General features: G+C 35.1%; 1 protein-coding gene across 1 annotated transcript; it reads left to right on the forward strand.

The window, feature by feature from the left end:
* The first annotated feature begins 730 nt into the window (after positions 1-730).
* Positions 731-22267, forward strand: LOC121408746 (phosphatidylinositol transfer protein alpha isoform-like). Its single transcript, XM_041600367.1, has 10 exons — positions 731-867; positions 7138-7168; positions 11544-11716; positions 12970-13069; positions 14035-14112; positions 15768-15848; positions 16781-16858; positions 17692-17799; positions 19323-19445; positions 20001-22267. The coding sequence occupies exons 1-10, from the start codon at positions 836-838 to the stop codon at positions 20064-20066; spliced, it is 870 nt and encodes a 289-aa protein (XP_041456301.1). The 5' UTR covers positions 731-835; the 3' UTR covers positions 20067-22267.
* Positions 22268-23743: the final 1476 nt, after the last annotated feature.

Genomic DNA, 23743 nt, shown 5'->3' on the forward strand with positions numbered 1-23743 from the left:
AAGTCTTAATATTCTAAAAATAATAAAATATGGTCAAAATAGCTCATCAGTGATTTTGTTGATTGCTCAACTTTTCCCACTGAAAACACACGTTCGGTAATACGACACCTTTTTCAGGTGACCAAAATATTTCACATCCGAAGAGGGGTCCGATTGGAAGCTAATATCATCAAAAGGAAAAACGATTTCGGCAAATTTTTTACATATTTATATTTTGTAGGTAATTGTGTATTTATGGTGAAAGTTTGGTGAATTTTATGAGAATAATATTTTTGAAATGATTGAATTCATGAAAAGTGTTCGGTAATACGATCCACTAGTACTATACCGTATAGGCGACCATTCGACCATTTCAACTCGTTGTATGGCCGCCGTAGAACAAATGTGACCATGGTATAAGATAGAAATGTTGGCCCCCATTTTTTTTCATTTATATACAAATTTATGTTGGTATAATAAGAGACATTTTTGGTAACAATAATGGGTAAAAAAAAGTTGCATTTCATTTTTCAAATGAAAATGTATATTATCATATTCTCTCTAAACTTCAGTGTCGGCTTTTAATGACTTCGATCTCGGTTGCAGCTGGTAAAGGTACTGAAGGAAGGTCTGCTGGTCGACCACAATAAAATTAACTATTATTGCCCCTGCAAAGACCCCCGCAAAGACCACACCAAATACAAATTATATGCTGTATTAAAATCATTCATCTTGTCTTGGAAAAGACTAACAGAACTCGCTTGGAAGATGCGATACCGGTATGGTGCGAAAATGGGTGATAAACACTAGCGGATAGCAGAAGTCGAACTTGAAATAACCCGCATAAACGGACACAATGCCTAATTTTGACGGAATTTTGAGGGAGTTGTAAGTTATTTTGTATTTATATATCATGTACCATTTTGATTAAGTATGAGATGACATTTTCATTGAAATTAACAATATTCGTAGTATGATTTTTATTGAAAGTGGACTGTTTTATCGGCCCGGCCCGGTTAATTCCGTTCACCACTGCCTAGGCCTAGCGCCTGGCACTGAGCTGATGACACCAGTCGTTGCTGCATTGCAATTGCCAGTCGGTGGTGTCTCCACTCAACATTGACGAGTGGTGAATACCATCATACGCGACCAGGGTGACTAGATTTCACAAAATAAAATATGGGACAATCAACAAAAAAGATCAACAAAGAAGATCAGCTACACAGTGTATATACGTTTGACATGTGAAAAAAATATTAGGAATTGGACGGGAGGGTGAACGAAAGTATGAAGGATAGAAAGAAAAGACGAAAGAAAAGAAATAAATTTAGAAGAAGAAAAAAAATGAAGGAAAGAGTAATTAAAAAAAAGGATGAAAGTAAGTAGAGTCTAGAGAAAAGATTTCTGTCATTTTTTTAAATTAAATGTAGAATGAAAAAGAAGGAAGGGAAAATGAAAAAATGTATGAAAGACAAAATAAAGGAGAGAAAGAAAAAAAGTAAGAGGAGGATCGGACAAGAAAAACGTTTCCCTCATTCTTTGAAAGAAACAAACAATGAAAGAAGACAAACAGGAAGGGAGGAGGGAAGGAAGGAAAGTACGGAAAGAAAGAAAGAATAAGCTTATTAGGAAAAGAATTAGAAGGAAAAATAAATTAAAGAATGAAAGAAAGGGGGAAAGACAGGTAGGAAAAAAATGGAAGGAGAGAGAACCGAAAGAAAAGGAGAAGAAGGGAGAAGGAAGCAAAGAAAAGTTTAAGGGAATAAAAAAAGGAATTTAATAAAGATGGCAGGTAAGAGAAAGAAGGAAAGAAAGAAAATTGAACACTGAGAGAAAGAGAAAGTATGAGGAAAGAAAGATAAGAAATACAGATAGATGGAACAAAAAAGGGCAAACAGGAAGGATAGAAGGATGAAGAAAGATCCATAGAAAAGAAAGAGGAAAAAAGTTCAAACTTTAAGCAAACAAAGCAATCCAATCATGTAACAAGTGATATTTGGTGTTTATAAACATAGACTCTAGATCTATTTCTAAAATCTTAAAAACTATGTTTGAGAAATTAATAAAATTTAAGCAAAACATTTGTCAACTTAAAAATTAGATGAAACTTCACGGCATCATTCTGAGCAAGACTCCCAGTTGGATCCCATAAGACTCTGTGTAGGAATGAGATTCCCACGATCCAAGTCAGGCTAAATCAGCACTTATCCGTTAGGTTTGGAGCCCAAATTCACGTAAATGGGCCCAAACCATATTAACCCCCCGTTAGTATTAATTTAATTATGTTTATTAAATAAATAACACTAAATTTGAAAAAAGCATGAAAGAGCACGAGCGTAACTTACCCAGTCTGTTTACGTCACCATTTTAGAATCTTTTGTTATCGATACCAAGATACCACACGCGTATAGAGCTGCCAACTTAGATTTTTTAAAATACTTGATTCGGCCGATAAATATAATGTAAAATCATTTACCACGTGTTATATTTTTTGACTGAAACAAATATTTTATGATTCATAATATTTATTAGCCGATGCGAGTATTTTTTAAATCTTAGACTGCAGCTCTACACGCGTGTGGTATCTTAGTATTGATAACAAAAGATTCTAAAATGGCGACGTAAAGAGACTGGGTAAGTTACGCTCGTGCTCTTATGTTTTTTTTTTTTCAAATTTAGTACTATTTTTTTAATAAACATATTTAAATTAATACTAACAGGGGGTTAATATGGTTTGGGCCCATTTACGTGAATTTGGGCTCCAAACCTAACGGATATCGTAAGTAACGGTGTATTAACCGCACCCGTGTATTAACCGCACCCCCAACTTTGGACTAAAAAAAAAAAAAAAAAAAAATTCTTCTCACATTTACATGCATATTTGAAGTACAAAGAAACAAAATATAAGTTTTTAAAAGTCAAAGTATCCAAAGAGATTACCGGTACGCGGAATCTGCTGTTCTTGATCAATTCATCTACAAATGTTAGAAAGAAAGAACGGTCCCGACAATATTGGCAATTTACACACTCACTCACCTCACAGTCACAGTGTACACACACACAGCACTGCCATTACATTGCAAACTACGATACAGTACCAGTCATGCCAGTACATCTTATCAAATTATAATCTGTCTTTCCCAGCGTAGGAGGAACAAACATTCACATTTCTTGCATCGTAACCTCACAATCACTTTCAGAAATTTGATGTCTTAGCATGAATTTTGGATACGGGATTATAGGAAGGTTCAAGAAACAAAGAAATTGACATTTTTTCCAGTTGTTTTTTACGGCTTCGTGCTGTCTCTCTCGTGCATGATTTACATGGTATCTTCTGAAAAGCAAACAGGAAGGAAAAAAAAACAAGCTGGCGCGAAATGGGACTTTGAATAGCGCCAGCTTAAGTCGCACTATAACCACATTACAACGCAATCTAAGCTCATTCAACTCTCGCTCACAAAATATTACCGAGTGTGCTTGGCGTTTCTTTCAAATTAGCCAGGGAACTTCACTACTTTGAATCGAGAATAAAGTCAAAATTAGTGTCATGAAGGTGGGTGCGTTTGTTATGGACAACATTTAATTAAGATCGTAATTCGCTTCCCATTACCCGCGGCTCATACCCCTCTAAACGACATTGCCTGGGCGGCTACGCCCGGCCACTCGATGTGTTGTGAACTGGCAGACATCGTACATGTACGGGAGGGGTTACGGCGGGCTGGCTCAGACCCGTCACCGTGTATAAACCGCACCCCCGACTTTTGCTTCTATCCCGCCGAGAAAAAGGTGCGGTTAATACACCGTTACTTACGGTAAGTGTTGATTTAGCTTGACTTGGATCGTGGGAATCTCATTCCTACATGGAGTCTTATGGGATCCATCTCCAGGCATCATTGGGGAGTAAGCCCACGAAGTAAATGTTTTTTATTCCCCAGACGCCTCCAGGAGTTTTAAAAAAATTTAAGTTAACAAGTCATAGGCCTATTTTCAAATTTTTAAAAAAAATTCTCCTCGTACACAGACGGCTCGCTATCGTGCAGCCACCATTTTTAGGAAGTTAACAATGCAAAATCTTCCCTGGCGGAACTCATTGATTTTTGTCTTTATTTCATAAAAATGTGTAAAAAGAACTGTACCAAAATGAATATTCCGTTTTGGCCTGAAATGCACCAAAACGGGGAAAAATACTAACTTACTTCGGCTGTCGCGCAACTTCACTTCCCTGTTTTATCCGAACTTATAATACATGATAAACAGATGGCCATTGAGTCCCCTGTATTGATCGAGCTAGAACTTCGGTCTCTGTATTTTGGTGAGTGGAGCCAAGGGAGTTCAGCGGAACAACCAACGTAACAGAGACCGAAGCTTTTTGGTCTATTCTCGACGTGTGTGTCAGTGTTTGTGCACTCATTGTGTGCAAAGTCAATGGGAGATGACTCTTGAAAGAAGTCGCCGCCGCTGACGAAATGAACGGCAGTGAATGGAATGGTGACTTAAACCAGGATAATGCCGTACACTGTATTTTCTAGTCTTGAGGACTCCATGATGATGTCTTTTTTAAATACTGTGACATCTTCATCATTGGATTCTTTAAACGCCCTTCATATATGTATAGTATAAGAGACACATGTAAACAAAAATGGATTTCAATAAAAATCATGTAAATTATTGTGATTTTATTTAAAAAATAGTCAATTAAAATGTTAAAAATAAAGGTTTCTTACCAGACCGATGGCCTGTAGATCCCTGTACGCAAGTACAATAGGGTCGACCCTTGAACCACTTACATGTATGTATGATGTACATCCGGTTAGCGATGCCGTTTTGAACAATTTATAGATAAAATTATTATTTCACAAATACTAAAATTTATTACGTGATTATAAGTAATTAGTATTATGCACCCCTTAACAAGTATTGGCATGTGAAACCCTACCCTTAACAAGTTCTACAAGAAGTATTGGAAATAAAACAATACTCTTATTTTAGTCTTGTCAAGTATTCCCTGAAACCCCTATAAAACAAGCATGACAAGTACAACGACTAGACCAAAAGCTTACATTCGGTCTCTGTTATGTTGGTTCTTCCGCTGAACGCCATTGACTCTACTCACCAATTACAGAGACCAAAGTTCGAACGCGATCTGTACAGGGACTCAATGGCCATATGTTTATGTATGAAGCTTCGGATAAACCAGGGACGTGGGAATTGTGCGACAGCCGAAGTAAGTCACTGTTTTTCCCCCTTTTCGTTTTAAGTTTATTTTGTCCTGTTTGGGTGCATCTCAGGCTAAAATGGAATAATAATCTTTATTTTTACAGCGATATTTTAATTATGTCACGCTCATCGGTTTTACCTTTACCTAGATCATTGGGTTTAGTACGGCCCCACCTCCCTCACCTCGCGCAAATCGTAGTCTAAACACGTACTGTTAGGGGAAAAAATACATCAGTTATAAAAACATTTGTCTTTTTATACCCTCGCAAATTTGACCCTAAACACGTTGCTTTCGTATAGTGAAATAGATACCCTTAATTATTTTAGTGTTTTCGAAAACGACATCCTTTTTACAAGTTTTTTAGGTCGTGCATGGTATCCACTTGTCAATGTAAGTGCCCCCCTGGGATATTTTCATGAAATAAAGACAAAAATCAATGAGCCCCATCGCATCAGGGGGATTTTGCATTGTTAACCCCCTAATGGTGGCTGCACGATCGCAAGCCGTCTGTGTACGAGGAGAAAAAATATTAAAATGTTTAAAAACTCAAAACAGACAGCTGCCAGCTGTCTTGACAAGTGTTTTTTATAATCAGAAGTAGGGCAAGTCCAAGAAAAGGTCACCCTAGAAGGCAAAATTCCATCTTTAATTTAAGAAGTTATCTTTGGTGGGGTAAGAAAGCCCAAATGTTGAATTTTAAAATTTCATTAAGAAAAATTTGATAATATGCATATTTATGCTAATTTGGGGCACCTAATTTGCATAATTGGTAAAATGGGCGTTACGTATGGGACAATTATAAAAACTCATAGAAAATAAAAACAAAACTTCTGAGAAACAATCAAAGCGAAAAAAATTGTGAAAATTGAAAAATATGAAAAAAATAAAAAACAATAGAAATACATTAGAAATTCATAAAACCATGAAAAACAAGAATTTTTTTTTGAAGTGGCTAATTTCCCTTTCTTATTAAATATGTCTCAATAGAACATTTTAAAGAAAGAAACTCGTTTATTATTTCCATATTTCAAATTATTTCAATTATTTGAATTATGGGGAAAATTGTGTACATTCTCTATGGGGACAAATGTCCCATACGTAACTGTCCCATACGTAACATGTCATTAATTTGTTTAATTAGAGTCTGTTAGAGGGATTTGGCTTATGGCATGAAACTTGCCTTAGATATATACTAGAGTATTGTGACTTCTATCACACTAAGTTAGAAGTTGTCAAATGAAATACTTTCAGAGAATTCTCAACTTGAAAAAAGTGTTGTAAAAATTGTCTTTTTTCTGCGTCCCATACGTAATTGCACATCTTTTCTCTCTAAATGGTCAAGGTCACATGTCACCATTTTTTTTTGCATGATTATTCTTCTCCTAGATGTCTACCATCATGAGGGAATTCAATCTAATCAAAGTCATTTAACACTCTTTTTCAGGTCATTAAAGCCTCTGAAATGTCCCATACATGTACGTAACGCGCGCAAATTCTTGGACTTGCCCAGTAATCAGAAGTAGGATTGCGATGCTAACAAACTGAAATGTACCCAAATATGCTCCAAATGAAAATAAGTGCCCTCCTCATTTCTATGGTCTGGATACTCCTTTTCCCATAACTTCCCTACATGTACCGTCCAAATCATGATTCAAAGTTCTTTTAAATAAATAGAAAAAGGATAAATTGAGGTTTCCCCTTGTTTTATTTTCTTTTGGGCATATTGAGGTACATTTCAGCTCGCTACAGTGTAGCATTACAATTTTTGCTATTAATGTGATATTGGCTCCTGCAGACAAGGTGGAAATGAAAATGCACTGTACCATGTAACTCTTTTGCTAAATAATTGTCTGTGTCTTATCAATTTTACTTTGTCGGCAGAATATATTTCAATATCACTTTTCATTTTCATTTTGTTTCCCCCTCTGTTATTTCTTCAGCCGGATTCTTCTTCCTATGACAGTAGAAGAGGTAAGTTGTTTGATTATTCTGTCCTTTTCTCATTTTTCAGCCAGTTAATGCATACAGCCAAGTGTGTTAGTGGAAATGAAGATAAGTGTAATATACAAATATTCTCAAATGAGTGTGTTCAAAATCATCTGGGTACTTTTAAGTGGGTCGGGGCGTACTGGACAGATGCAGGACAAACTGGTGAAGTACAGGACTGTCCCTTAATATCTGGAATGTCTGGTCACCTTACATGTACATTAGGTACACATCTGTTGGATACTTTGACACCATTCTCACTACCTTCCTAAAACTAAACTGAAAACTAGTTTAACATGTAATGAAATGTTGAGAACAGTCAAAGCGATTTTCCAAGTCAGTTTATAAAACCACCTTGAAATGTAGTTTTCAAGCTAGCTTTGCCCTGTTAAACTTTTTTTAGTTTGAGGACACAACCATTCTTTAGGAAGTGATCATCGCACATTTTGAGCCCGCTACTCTACACACTGTGTAGAATGCCTTCAGTGCGGTTTAGAATTACGCGCGAAATGTGTCACCCCACTGAGAGCGTTCCTACATGTACATGTATACACACGTAGCAACTACATTAGAACGCTTTACTTAAAGTGATTTTAAAAATCACTTTCAGGTGATCAATTGGGAACTCTAGCCAAGCGATCTTTCAAACCGGCTTCCTGAACCCGTTTCCAGTAAACTAGTTTTAGAAAGGGTAACCAGAACAGGGTCTTTGTGTATGAAGGAATACAGTACAGTGGACACCTTTCTTCAAATTTTGTTTCAGACAAAGACAGGACTTTATCTCTGGACACAGATAATGATGAAGTGTACATCTCTACTATTTAAGGAACATATCTGGGGTAAAGGTTACCTTTGTAATACCACTCCCTCGTACATCAAACATAGAGTTGATGTACCGGCTCCTCTTCCCTTCTCTACGCTCTGTTGATACACCTTATCTCTTCACTAATAAAGAAGAAAAGAGATTCAATTTGAGTTGGTCATTGACATTTTCGTGTGACTCAACTGTGCTGTCATTTTCATTGACAGTCAATATTGCCACCAAGGGTATCCCAAATTATTCTAGTGAAAAAGCTCATAAACTTTATATTTCACCAAAAAAAAGGACATTTTGTCATTCAACTGTTTTTTTTCTGCTCCAAGGTCATAAAACCAATGTTAGTATTTCATTTGTTTCAGATTTTAATTTATCTTTAGCTACATTTAGTTTGCAGACCCTAGAGCAACACAGCACACCCTTTTTACGAAAACCTACAATAAACCCTCACTGTGTATGTGAGAACTACGATGATAAACCTTTCAGGCCTTTAATTTCTATAATTCTAGGGCAATGCTCCTTCTCAAAAGGACCTTTTTTATCCCAGTACAAATGAGAAAATTAAAAGGGCCCCCAAAATATATCTTGGATTAATTTAACCCCTGACATTGACTTCAACCCCTGACATTGACTTCAACGACCTACTCATAAATTTCATGTGACTTATCAAGTTCATCTTACATGTAGTTTCAACAGGAAACCCTGAAAATTGTGATTTGTTATAATTTTCTATTATCTATTTCTCTATTTACTTTTAATTTTATGCTACATATTTAAATGTACTTACAGTGTATGTACATGCATCATAGTATTTTTAAAGCAAGCTGAATGGTGTGAAATAATGGAAACCAGCTTAGAAATATTGCATTGAAAAAAGCATTTAAAGAAACACATGTAGGTCTATGTATTTGAATTCATGATAGATTAGGAAAATACCTGTTTGGTGTCAGTATGCACATTGTTGAAATATTGAAAACATGTTGGCCATTTTGGTTGATATAGTTGGGATTCATTTCTGTGATTTTCACAAGGTCACAACTGGAGTTTACCTTTTTAGGATGATATGTAATGCGTGGTAATTTGAACTTATTGAGAGACTGTGCAGGTTGAGTATGAGTTTGTTTTACAATGGTTGAGATAAGAATGAGATAAAATTTCATTTGAATACAAAAGAGATCAGCTTAGGATCTCGGTACACTGTGAATCTCTCAATAGGGTCATTAGGATATACATGTATGTACATGAATGTACTTGTTGTATGTGATACATGTACATGTATATACCCAATCTGAAATATATTGTGAGTTTTTGTTTTAATATACATGTATGATATTAATTTGATCTTTATTGAAAACCACTTTCTCGGTAACAAATTTCAGAAAGGATGCATGTACTCTAAATTTTGCATTTTTGGGGGCAAATATTGTGCTGCAAAATATGTTTACATGTACACCGTGTGTACACTGTACATGTAGGTACATGTATAGGCCTACATGTACATATACAGTGTATGTGTATTACATGTGATACAGTTCTGTTTTTCTGTTACTTAAAAAAAAAAGAAGCAAACACTGTTCCCATATCATAAAGTATTATTGTTCATGTGTGACATGGAGACAGAAAAATGCAATGGTTATTGATTAATATAGTCTAGGGAGTTCTCTCTGTGTAGAGTACTAGACCTATTGTACATCATGACAGATGGTTCTTAATACTGGCCAGTACAGATGAAGCACTGATAATATTGATTGATATTGTTTTAAAGAGAGCTTGAATGGTCTGTCAGTGCTTTTAAAGGGGAAGTTCATCCTGATAATAACTTGTTATCAATACATTTCTGTCTCTTTTTGAAAAAAAAAATAATCTGTATAGTTTTCACAATCAGCACTGCTGCTATATTAAATGCATAAGGCAGGTGAGACTGCAAGAGGCTTTCCACTCATTATAATAGATTAATTTGATGGATTCGCAACTATATGGTACGCCATCTATCGGTTCCAACAAATAGACCACAATTCGCAACGCATCATGGGAAAAAGTCAACATCTGTTATTCTGTTGTAGCACGTGCTAGTACTAAAAAATGAACGCTTGCATGGGATTATTTAGTGCTGGCTGATGCAACTCAATGAGGTAGGAGAGAAATTTTCCCACAAATATCTTTGCGAAATTTAGACCGTTTTTGGTGAATTATTGCCTCATGGTTTTCATTTTTGAAGCACTAGCACTGTGTGCTGCCTGCATGCGATGTCGACCCCAAAGCTAGAAATTATGCCTACATGTATTCACTGCAACCGAGAAGATGGCGAACCATATTGTGAATCCACTGAATTGATGTTTTCTTAAGTTTTGAGGTAAAAGTTATGTACATGTATTATTGTGATGCAACTTAAAATGAAATCCTTTAACACTGTACAAATTTCTGCATGCAGAAGTTGCTTAGAAGAGGTTGTTGTGACTTTATAACAATGTGCATGTAGATCCTGTACATGAATTATTGTTTGTATTTTGCATTTGTCAATTTCTGTTATGAAGATATTGTTTAAAAATCAAGTTTTCAAGTTCTTTTCATAAGGAAAAATACACTTACATGTATACTTGTAAAAGTGATTATCCAGTGAATATGTTGTATGAATTTTCAAAATTCAGAGAAAATCGACTTCAAAGTTTACCATAATTTTCACACGTAGTTCATCTGCTTTACAACATATTCATTGCTTGAAAAATACATGGTTGGATAGACCAAGAAAATTGCTTGACATTGGTATCTTTATTTTTACACAAAAGTAAGGATCCAAGAAAATGTGGCAAAAGAGCTTCATGCTTTTGATTTCAGTGTGAGTGACTTAGATTTTCCCTGTTCAAAAACACCATAGGGAAAGAGCGATCTAGGATGTTCTGACTGACCGCGATTTCAATGCGTGCAATCAATCAAAACATAGTATTGCTTTTCACATGCAAAGTCAATGCAGTGCCAAGTGCTGATACGATGGTTTGGTCGACCACGTGCATTGAAATTGCGGTTTGTCAAAACGTATTGCTCTGTTACAGTACACGTTTCCAATGGGATTTTCGCATTTTATTAAAAATATGTATGCATCGCCGTGAAAATCCTATCATACATGCATCTCATAAAATAAAATAAATTGCTGCCTAAAAATTTAGTAATGAATAGAGTAGGACTTGTACTTTCATTTTCTGCAAAAATATCACAATCAATTTTTGGGCCAAAATTGACTGATACGACGGTTCGGATGAACGCCAACGATATGTCTCACTCTCACAGATACATGAAGACTATGATTTTTGAAAGTCCTACATGTTTGTACAGTAGCCAGACAAATCAGCAGATTAAAAGCTCAAAGTCAATACACTGCAAAAATACATACATCATCTCATCTCATGTAACACTTACATGATATAGCACATACCGGTAATTGAACATAAATCATGGAGGGGTATTTACATGAAATTTGAAAACTATTCACTGTGATGAAATTATTTTGCATATCTGTTGCATATTTCTTTTTTGTATTTTTTACAGTACCAGATTGGTCAGCTTTATTCAGTAGCAGAGGCGAGTAAGGAGGTAACAGGTGGAGGAGATGGAGTGGAGGTGTTAAAAAATGAACCTTATGAAAGAGACGTGACAGATGTTTCAGGCAATACGACAAGAGAGAAAGGACAATATACACACAAGATATATCATCTAGCATCGTAAGTACCTCACCCTCCCCCCCAAAAAAAATAATGATGATAATAATGATAATAATAATAGTATAATGAATAATAATGAATAGATGAAATAAAAAATAGAATAAAAATGAAAATAATATAAGAAAATAGTAAATGAAAAAATAAAATTATAATAACAAGAACAACAACAGCAATATAAAAGAGAAATTCCAGTAGTGCACAGTAAACACTGATTTCATGAGAAAGTCTGTAAAAGAAGGATTCATTGTCAGTATATCATCGAGGATCTATTTCTGGTACAGTTACATAAACTGAACTTTGTGACCCGCCTAGCATCTCTAGTTTTATTATTGTTACTTTGTAATATTGTGTACCGGTATTCTGAGCTGAGCAAAGGTCAGACTGGAGATAGTCAACAGCACATTTTGGATAATGTTTATTATTGCATAATGTTTATGTAAAGGCCTGGTCCCACTGGCTGATGGACACAAAACATATTAAGGACACAGCTGATGAGAAAATTTCAGGGGTGGCTCCATCCGTTTTCATCCGCTCCAGAAATGGAAAAAAACAACAAAAAGTTTGCGAAAACATAATGGAAAAGAACATACGTGAGTAGTACATGTATTTCAATAGCGGGGATATTAAACAGATGTTCATCAGAAGCCTAGCAGATGGAAATGGATGGCAGCCTCGAAGGGGTTACCGGGGGTTTTGAATACATGTTTTACATGATGCATACGCTTACATCCTTTCTATTTCTGTGCTACTATGTATAGACGTTTCATGTACCTTATCTCTCCGGTGTTCAGCTGCAGTGGATGTGAGTTGCAAGGATGCAGCAGACGTTTATCGGATGATAACGGACATGTGACGTTGTTGCTTGTAATGTTGCGGATTTACATCGTACACAGCGGAAAGTTCATCTGTTTTATAAGTTTTGAGCAGCTCAAAACTCTTGCGCGGATGAAATCACAGTGGACAGATGCTCGATGAATAGAGCGTATGAAACAAGTGTGCAAAGAGTACACAGCCGATGAATAGCGTTTTCCAGCAGATGTCAAGATTTTTTTACGCTTCACATCCATAAGCGCAGTGGGATCGGGCCATAAGACTATACTTGGCTGGAACAATTTGCTCATTTCTCAGGAATTACCAACCAGGACCAATTTTGGTTGTTATTTCATTGGAGTGTGTTCAAACTCAAATTCATATTGGTTACCGCATGTATAAGAATTATAAATAACACTAGTTATGTTCTTTTATCATTGCAGAAAAGTGCCATCATTTATAAGATTATTGGCCCCTAAAGGGTCTCTAGAAGTGGTTGAGAAGGCGCACAATGCATACCCATATTGCTGTACTATTATATCAGTGAGTACATCCTATACCATAAGCGTATATCATGTGAATCTTTGTTTGGAACTCTTCGCCTACCCTCGGCTTGACAGTTGAACAGTTTATGAAAGGTTGCCTAACTCCAGAACTGTGTACCCCCTCGTCATGAAATTGGTCTTAAAAGTTTTGAAGGAAAAATTCATGAAAAGCAGTGGCGAGATCTTTTGGTTTTTTAGATTTATTATTAATGTTGAGGGGAGGGGGGCTAAAAAGTATGGTGTTGGATTTTAGAAATTTGCATAAATTTGCATATCAAAATGAGCTCAATGAAATGAACTTTGAATTATACAGAAATATGGTAAGAAATCAATGGTATGGGCAAAGAGAAAAAAGTTGAGGTTCCAAATAAAGTATATTGGGTGTCCTATGTAAGCAAATCACCCTTACTTATTTTAAACTGTAATACATGTAGCATCCTCTGGAAATTTCCTTCCCAAAACTTATACTTTTGTGTGGGTATGCTATATGTTAATATTGTAAGAATTTTGGCAATCTTAATACCAATAGAGTGCCATCATTAGATTTGGGTGACGTAACACAAATGGGGCTACATGTAGTTCAAAATTCATGGCAATATACAGGAAATGCCTGCCGTACCACTAATATCACAAAATTGAACCTGTAGTAGTGTGGTTAAGGGTGTATGGTGGAATTTTTTATTTCTGAACCCCTTAAATTTTTATGGATTGCATATTTTATGAGGCTAATGCTTTTCGTAATGACATCGCATTCTGGGTCATGAGATGTGATGTGCACCTCAATAAAGTACATCAAGGTCCTTGCCATACAAGTAGCCAGCTCTATAAAACTGCTTGCATTTCATTTGTTAGATACATGTAGAAGTAAAATGATGCTCTCAAAACACAATATTGTTATTATTCTTGATAAAAATAACCTACTTGTACTCCTAACTCTGTGTACATGATTTGTTTATTTCTTAGAATCCAGGCTACATGAAGGATAACTTTGAGTTAAGTATCAAGACATGGCACAAACAGGATAATGGCACACAGGAAAATGTAAGATTCTCTTCTAGTCTTTAGTCTATTGTGCAGTTAAGTTCACTCTTGTTTGACATCTGTTCAGTTCAGTTTGGTATGTTCTTCAGCCTAGCTTCAGTATATACCTATTCAGTTGGAGGGAGGTTTCATTGATAATGGAAAATGATATACTGTTCAAATAATCAGTAACACAACAGGACCAAAACATCAGCATTAAACTGAAAAGAGACAAGGAAAAATTAAAAAAAAATGTAGAGTTCTGGATCTGTGTCTGTATCTGTTTGTGAATGTTTATTTATATTCTCCTTTACACTTGGCCTTACTGGCCCACATCAAAATAGTAACTAAAGAAATATAAAAATATGTAAATTACTCTAAAGATAACCAATGAACTTAGAGAAAATAGGACAAATGAACGATAGTGTAGCCACCTGATTTGTAAAAATAACCAGTAAAAAGAACAAGGATGAGGATTGGTAAATGACAAGGGTGATTATGTAATGCAAGATGTTCATCAAAAGAATTGCACAGAATGAGGGAATAAATGAGCGCATCTGAATAGAAAAGGAATCAAGGTAATAAGATATGAACAGAGACTGATTTTTTGAATAAGAACATAGCTATTGAAACTGAACTGAACAGAGGTGAACTTAATGTTCAATTGACCTTCCAACAGTTGCAAATATTTGTTATTACATCTTTTGGATTAATGATTCACTCTATGCTGTAGGTGCTCCAAATAGCCTTGAAATTCATATAAGAATTTTGTATTAATTCTCGTAATTTTTTCCAGAATCAGGCATAATGGAGCAGTGCAATTATTGGTCTGTTTTCATTTTGTGATGACCTTCAAATTGCTCAAAGTAAACGATAGCGTTTCCATGAAACTGCTGAAATAGTGTGGCAGTAAAACTGTTTTAACTTTTGTAAATGACCATGAATCTGAATGGTGTGTATATTTTTTTTTTAAAGGATGTTATTACTTGTTTCTCATATAAAAATACAGGGGAAATGTCAAGGGACTTCCACTAAAAAGTGAAATCAAGTGGTCAGCAAACTCACTTAGATTTCATATTTTCCATGCTTGGAATATCAGTAAATAACTGTCAAAGAAACTTTGTGTTAAAAAATTGTTCATTAGTAACCAGGCATGAAGATATATGTCTCAAAATAATCCAGCTCATTGCGATTATCAACCTTCAAAATTTATGTGCAAGACTGTCTGCTCACAGAATGCAGTGACGTCATTCACCAATCTTTGGTATACTGAGTTTTTTGTCTGTTCTGAAGACTATATCCAGTGCTAGTAAAGCTTTTCATGTCTAGGCCAGTTGACATGAATAGGGAATTGCAGCGCAGCTTTAAGCAAGTTTACAAGTAAAGTGTAGAGTCTTCTAAGCTTCATCTCAACATTGATCATAATCAATGTATTACGACGAATGAAACTACAGATGGATTGGAGAAAAACATTTTCATCCTTGATTAGTGCATGGAAGTAGAGTCTCGTGCTTTGTGCAAAACATAAATATGGGCTTTGTAGCATCAATTTTGATTGATCTTGTGGTTGTTTTCTATGGCCGATCGTGTATTTTTTTTAATTGGACCAGGATTACAATAATAGTAGTGAAATTGTTCTGATTTAATTTTTTTTTTCCCCCCATTCTCTTCTCCAGGTTCACAATCTATCACCTGAGTTTTTAAAACACAGGAAAGTTGTACACATTGATATCGCAAATGACCCAATCAATTCTGGCGTAAGTATCCTCTAGCCACTTCCTTATAACTCAATTGAAAGTCGGTCTATCAAGAGCTCCCATTGGGCATAGTGTACCCTGATCAAAGATTGGAAAACATTGAATTTCCCTTTAAATGCCTTAGATGCTTGTAAAAGGCCAAATCCATCCAAACATTCGAACAAAAAGCAGATGTAAGGTATATAGTTTTATAATTTGTTTGTTTAATTTCACCAAACAGGTATACAGTTTGCAGATCATTATGGGTCTGCAAATGAGGGAAATGATGTCATTAACCACACACTATTTGGACTGTATTATATTACATGAAATATGAATTATTTCTAATCATAAATCCACCGCTGCAAGAGCTTCTGTATTGTCAAATCTGTGAAAAATTAAATACTGGATAATTCATACAATAATGTAAAAAAGAAATAGTGAATGAGTGACATTGATTCTCTTGTTAGCATATTACTGTATTATACATGTGTTAAACTGTTTGTGAAAAATAAGCTAAATTTCTAAACATCCTACATTTCTTATTTTTTATCCCATCTGAATGTGATGAAATTTTCAGTGTTGCGCTTGTTTCACTTTTCTTTCTATTCAATTCAACTTTTTGGTGGGTTGGACATGACCTTTCACAATAATATTTAAATCTATACAGAGTTGGATGGTGTATGATAAAGCTATCTGTGAAGTAAGGCAAGACTTTCCGGATTTGAGCAACTGGATAATAAAGTGCTAGGATGGAAGTAAATGTTTTCATGGCTCATTACCAAAGGTGAAATACCTGCAACAGATTCGATTCGTATGAAGGCAATGTATAATTTGCAGTAATTTTTTTTTTTTATGCGGAGACATACCTTGGGCATGCCATATTTTAGTTTGTAATCTTGCTTGAACAGCTTTATAGAACAGTTCTGCTGTATTGTTTTCTATTTCTGTAGGATTACAAGGAGAGTGAAGACCCTACCAAAGTTCACTCGGTCAAGACTGGGCGAGGACCTCTCAAGAAAGATTGGAATGTACATAAGTAGAGATAATTTCCTTTATTTCACAGAGTTATTTCAAGTTTGCTGTTGGTGCTGGTGTTGATGTTAGAAGCATTATTGGGATTTCCTTCCCACCTCTATGAGCCAAATGATGTTAAAAGCTTAGGGAAACGTAGGGAGATTTTTTCCAGGACCACCCTTATGTTAAGTTAGGGGCTGTACTAATATGAAAAATGGACTAGCACCAACATCAAATGGGAATTTATGGGAATATGGTTAAAACAATTCCATTTGAAGAATGTAAAGAAAAGTCTGAACGTGAAATTGATTTTTGCAAGAACGTACCTAAAGTAATTGGGAAATGATGATTATTATGCATCTTTAACTGTTAGAATTACTTCTTTTGTAACCTTTAAGAATTGTAAATCTGAGTCAAAATTAAAGCCTGTTTTTACATGTTGTAAGTCACACACGTATAGGGCATATCAGCCAAGTCTGTCTTGTCATGGATATTTGGATATCTGAAGAGTTATCTATTGTTGTGGACATTTTTTTTCTTCTATTTTTTGATGACCATAAAAAGAATTTAAATGCTTGCAATATTGTGACTCTTGTTGATATTTTGAAAAAAATATATATATAATTGAGAGATTCATGAATGTCTATTCCACATCCACAATTTTATTATTGGATGGAATTATTGAGCTTTCAATGTTCAGTTGTAATATAATAACAATCTTAATTTGATAATTGCATTTGAAATTATCAAACATATAGAATTGATTTTGCTTGCAGTTGAAAATGGTGAACCCTTTTTTATTGATTACACAATATGGGATGCATATTTTCTCATTTTTTCCTATCAGGATCTGAACAAAGAACAGAAGACACCAATCATGTGCTGCTACAAACTAGTGCACATCAGATTTAAGTGGTGGGGTTTGCAAAACAGAGTGGAGAGTTTTGTTATAAGAGTAAGTCTTATTTCCCTCAAGCACCCTTCAGCCAGCCCTCACGATAGCCCAAGGGAAATTGCATTGGGCACCCACCTCACTCATAGATAGTGGTTCTAAGACTAATTGAAAACCCTACTCCAGGCTTCCTTACCGCAAGGGCTGCCTTCCAGCTATAGATTATACATAGCTGATGTTCCAAATGCTCATTTTCTTTATTTCAATTCATTGACAAAAAAAATTGAAAGATTCTATGACATTTCATCTCATATATTGTGATCGAATGGTTTATTTCTAGAACAATTTTCATGGTGTTATTTTAAAGTTACATGAGAAAGGTCCCCACACATCTATTAAAAGTCTTCAAATTGATAAGAGCAGGTATCTGATAATGAAGATATCTATCTTTCTATGAAGTGAAATTAGTGATTTTAGAAACATGCTAGCCTATGCTGAACTGATCAAGATATTTTTGTTCTAGCTCAGAAAGATCAGCTAAAACAAGAAAATGAGACAAACTTATTTCAGAAGGTTTGAAGAAAATCCATCAAAGAATAAGATAAGCTAACTTGGCAAAAAGTTCCTTTGCATATACGCATAGTATACAAATTGATCCTTGATTTAGATAATGCAATAGGTGCAAACATTACCTAGAATACAATTTTGCACCACTCACTGGAATTTATACAGGGTTCCCACTGTCATGGAAAACCTGTGGTCATGGAAAATCAGGGAATTTTTGGAAAATTTGTGAAAAGTCATGGAATTGCATTTACCTCTTGGCTATGGCAGCTTTCCAGTTTGTCGTGTCTCGCAAGTCTCATACTCTGCTACCATAATTGGCGTTCATGATTTCCATTTTTCCCAGTTTTGTGACGTCCCGAAGTCTACATAACTCCCGGGACGTCATGGAAAATGGCAATTTAGTCATCGAAAAGTCATCGAATTCTGTTTTCAAATTTCTGTGGGAACCCTGTTCATTGCACATCCTAATTGGTCCCAGTACCTTCCTATCTACTGCTCTGTTCAACAATTTACAGGAAAAACCCTGTTAGCTCACTACTTTCAGGAACTCGTGCAAATAAGGACATGAGCCTCCATCAGGATAGAGTATAAAAAAAAATACATATACAAATTTGTAAAGCATGAGGAATTCGTTCGCATGCTTCTTTAGTCTTAAATAATTTACATTTACACTAGATACATATACTTGCTCGTAACATGTTGCTATCAAACATATCATTTTTGTTTAAATTTTGATTTTGGGATGTTTTTTGCAAAACTACAGCATAGGATTGAAATTCTGTTGAAAATTCTAGGAATAATCATTATTTTTTTTATCTTTGGCAAATTCTAGTAGCTTTTATATCTTATGTTTTACTTTCATGGTTGCATTTGGAGAAAGAAGCAAATGTATGCTTATGCAGCCTCTGTTACATGGCATAGTTGACTCATTTACTTGATGTTTGATGGCTTTCTTTGAACTGAATTTAGTGTTGAAATTAATTTTAAATGCATTTTCATTGTTTGTTTGAACCTTGCAGCAAGAACATAGATTATTCACACTTTTCCATCGACAAGTTTTCTGTTGGTTAGACAAGTACCATGGTATGACGATTGATGACATACGAGCACTAGAGGATAAAACCAAACAAGATCTTGATAAAGTAAGTCCACTAGAATTCTAATTGTAACACCATGGTCACTTGGATTCAGAATGAGCCAGAATGGAGGAGGAATGAAAAATTTGAGGGTTATTCCTGGTTGTCCAAAGTACTCTGAATTCATTCTAAGTTTGTTTTTTTTTTGCTTTTTCAAAAATGAAATTAGGGAAAATTCTGTTTTTCCGTCATGCCAGAAACAGAAAAACAACTGATTTTTTTTCAGATACATTTATAGCATTTGCAGTGATGCAAAACACTAATTGTCTTTCTGAATTGTAAGAATATGTATGAATAAATGAACAAAATAAATTGTTTTATGCTCTGATATTTTCTTCATAAATACCTCTCAGAGAAATCTTGCAAGAAGAGTTTCAATTTGATGTATCAAAGTCAACTTGTGCACTTTAATTTGTCAAAATAGGTACAAAGACTTTTTGTGAGAAAGGAATGGCTTGAATCGTCGGCCTTCCAAGACAGATATACATTCAAATTACTGTGTTGCATAGGTATACCTGTCTCCCCTTATTAAACCATTCTATGTTATTTTTCATTGAACAGGAAAGGAAGGAGGGTGAAGTAAGAGGATTCTCGGCCGAAAAGGATGACGCTAAGGATTCTAAGTAAAGAATGCAGTACATGTGTGTGTGATATATGTCAAATCAATCATGTCAAAGATAGTCCTGCCTTCCACTTTTCATAACCGGAGTGTAAAGGCCTTGTATCTTAATGTTCATTTTCTTTGAAAAATCACTGTTCTGTGGACTAGATGATTAATGGAGTGATGTCTAGTTCAAATCCAACTTGTGATGTGACGGAAGTACTGATTCCTCTTTTAAAGAAAGGAAGAGTATGCCATGAGATAAGGTGTAATGGCAGCCTTATGTTGTCACACACTCCCCTTTATAACCCGTTTTAAAAATGAGATTCAACTTTCTGTAATTCATATCTTGATAACAACTCGACATTCGAATGCTTGTTCAGAATGAGTATCTTTATCTAAAAAAAGATCAAATTTTCAACTTTATTTAGCATGAGAAAGGATAAGTCGCTTATTGTTCATAAATTTACGCATAACGTAAGAACAGCTTTATGAAAGACACCCAATACATTAGGTACAAGGGGCTGTCATCCCAGGTGGGTGTTTCATAAAGCTGATCGTAAAGTTACGCACAACTTTACGAACGACTGGAACATGATCTTGGGTCCTAACTCAATCACGTAGGGATATATCACTTGGCATGAGAAAGGGTTACCAGTTGTGCGGAAAGTCATTCGTATCTTATGAACAGTTTTATGTAACACGCACCAGCAGTGTTTTATTTCTTCAGCAAACTCTCACAAGAAAGAGATAAAGAATTCTAATTGAAATCCTCCATACTCAGAGCTTTCTACTCTAGAGGGTGATATTTCCACACACACTCAGCAAGAAGGCAAATATGAAACAAGGAAAAAATACTTTATTTCAGCTTTTGCAGTAGATGTACACCTGAGCACATCCAGAAATGAACTTATTTTTTTTTTTAGTTTTTATTGATTTATTTAATGGCATCCTAATATCCTCATGTCCTAATCTACAAAGGTGGCATTGTGTTTCCTTTTTTTTGGGGGGGGGTCTGATTTGTTTGTACTTTCTTCTTTGAAAATATTTTTAAAATTTTTGCAACGACTTGACTGATAGTGTTACAATTGGAAATGGAGGTGTCTTTGCGGGGATGGTGTGCTGAAAATGTTGCCCTCTTTTGTTGAAAAAGATCAATTTTTTATGATTAAATGAGTACTTGCTGGTCGTGAATGAATGAAGATGATGCAATTGATAATGATTATTTTACAGATAATTGATACTGCTTAATTGAGAATTGAAATATTGAATTCTAAAGCTACTGCACAATTGAGAATTGAAATATTATCGAATTCTAAAGCTCCAATTTACATGTAACATTTTTAAGTGTACCAGTTTTTAGTAATGTAAGAAGGGGAAAAAAAATTGAACTTCATGCTCGGCTTATATACAATATTTTTTAAATTATTGGAGGGCTGTCAACCAAATTTTCACATCACCTACCCATCAATAATGATCTTGCCATATAAATATTCTACGAGTAAGGTTATCAGTCCTTTACAATAGAATGGTAACTGCACATCTCCTTGCATATAAACCCAAAGATAACTGATAATATCAGTTTTAACACACATATAATGTATTGTGTGTGATATATATGTATGAAGAAGTTTAACATGCGAAACCCATAAAATAGATGGCAATTTCTTCCAAATTGAGGAAAGATAATTGAAATAATCTGTGGGAAGTGAATATATATGTCTGCCTGTCCTATCAAAGAGATTATAGGAATGTCAATTAATGTAACCTCCCTTTCATTTTATGTAGTGCTGCAGTTCATTAATCTTTTGTGAAAACTGAACAGTTTGGTTGTGAAATTTGGTGAAATATTTTTTGGGGGGCCAACTGCCCTTCCAGGTTGTGGGTGTTATCTATCTATGGAAAGGTATTAGAATCACATCATGTGAACCAACCTTATTTGTAGAGTGCAGCTTGATACCTAATATATATTTTGCATTTATATTAATTGGTGAACTTATCGTTTTAGTTCAGTCAGCTATTGTTCTGTTTAGTTCTGTTTTCATAAATTTATATCAAGACATTATCTGTAAATTCCAGCAGGGAAGCAGAATTATAGCTGCTTATGGTATATGGGAAAATTCAAGGATTATTTATTTGAATATATAGAAGTCGTTAATGCATGTATTGCATATGTCCTATACTAGATAAAGTGTTCAATTCCTACCTTATGAGGCAGCATGGGCTATTAAAAAAGTCCAGTTTGTGCCGCATCTTTCAGCAGAAATCCTGCTATAAGAATGCTATGCGTCATTTCATTGCAGCTTTCCTGCAGTAGCCATTGTTTTATCGGTAAATTGCCAATACGTCCAATCACCACATGGTCTACTTTCAGTTATTCTAATGCTATTCCATCCATCAACATTTCATCTAACAACTATTTGGTCCAATCACTTTGTCTAATCACCATTTCGTTTATGACCATTTCGTCTCATAACCAGTTGGTCTAATGTCAATTTCATTTTGCACACTTTACCACAGTTCAATCAATTTCATTTTGCACACTTTACCACAGTTCAATTAGATCAAATGGTATATGGACTAGATGGCCATTAGACCAACTGGTTATTAGACAGAATGGCATTAGATTTAATGAAAGTAGACCATGTGGTGAGTGGACGAACTGATAGTTGACCAAATGATGAAAGACGAGTTGGCAATCGGACGAATTAGCATTAGACAAATTGGAAATGAACCGTTTATCCATGGTGACTGATGATGTGTATGATGGAAAGCTGCTTGCAAGATTCCTGCGGGAAAAATGTGGCCCTGAATTTTTTGAAGGTACCTAAGACAGTAGTATAATCCATCTCATCTTTATATGCATATCAATTCATATGGATAAGTTATCCAAAAGTGATGTTTTTATTCCAAAAAAATTACTAACCAGTCACCATCTATCATTTTTAATGTCTTGATAAAATGTCTAGTCTTCTGTTATTGATTGACGTGCTGTTAAGTAAAATGTTGGGAGAATGTGTAAGACCAATTGATGCTTAACTGCCCCGTAGAACATTTTACCTTTTTCACCTACAGTTCTAGGGGGCTATCAGCCAACAGGAACAATTTGAGATAAACACACCTCAAATTTAGCATATAATGCTATTTTCAAAGGATGAAATAATGTGATTCAGTTTGATCATGATGCCGTTTGAGTAGAAATATCTTGTGAGACTGTTATGGAATATTGATAAGTTATAGACAGCCAACCAATCTAGTTAATAATAATAATGGCATATTTACTTAGGGTAGCCAGTTAAGTTTCGAAAACTGTTCTCCCGGTGGGCCCTGCTATTGCTATTACCCGGCTAAGCTAATCAACCCATTCAGGTGCACACAACCTGATAATGTACTAGTAATTGTTTGATTTGTCATCGATTTTATCCTCTTTGGACACTTTGTGAAAACAGGAACCTCAGCCATGTCAGCAGTTCATAACTTAACTGGTATTAGACATTGATCATTATAAGTCAATTGTTCTTTGTTGATGTGATTCTTAACTGTCTAAAAATGTATAGCAAAATCCAAACACATTGTTAATTTGCATCACCGCTTGTGACCTAGTCATGTGGAGCTCAACCAGATGTGTATCCATCAATTTTATATACTTGTCGATCAAATTCAACTGTACATTAGATGTATCCAAATAGTGATACGACTGTAC

Source organism: Lytechinus variegatus, chromosome 2, assembly GCF_018143015.1.
Source record: "Lytechinus variegatus isolate NC3 chromosome 2, Lvar_3.0, whole genome shotgun sequence".
NCBI classification, from domain to species: domain Eukaryota; kingdom Metazoa; phylum Echinodermata; class Echinoidea; order Temnopleuroida; family Toxopneustidae; genus Lytechinus; species Lytechinus variegatus.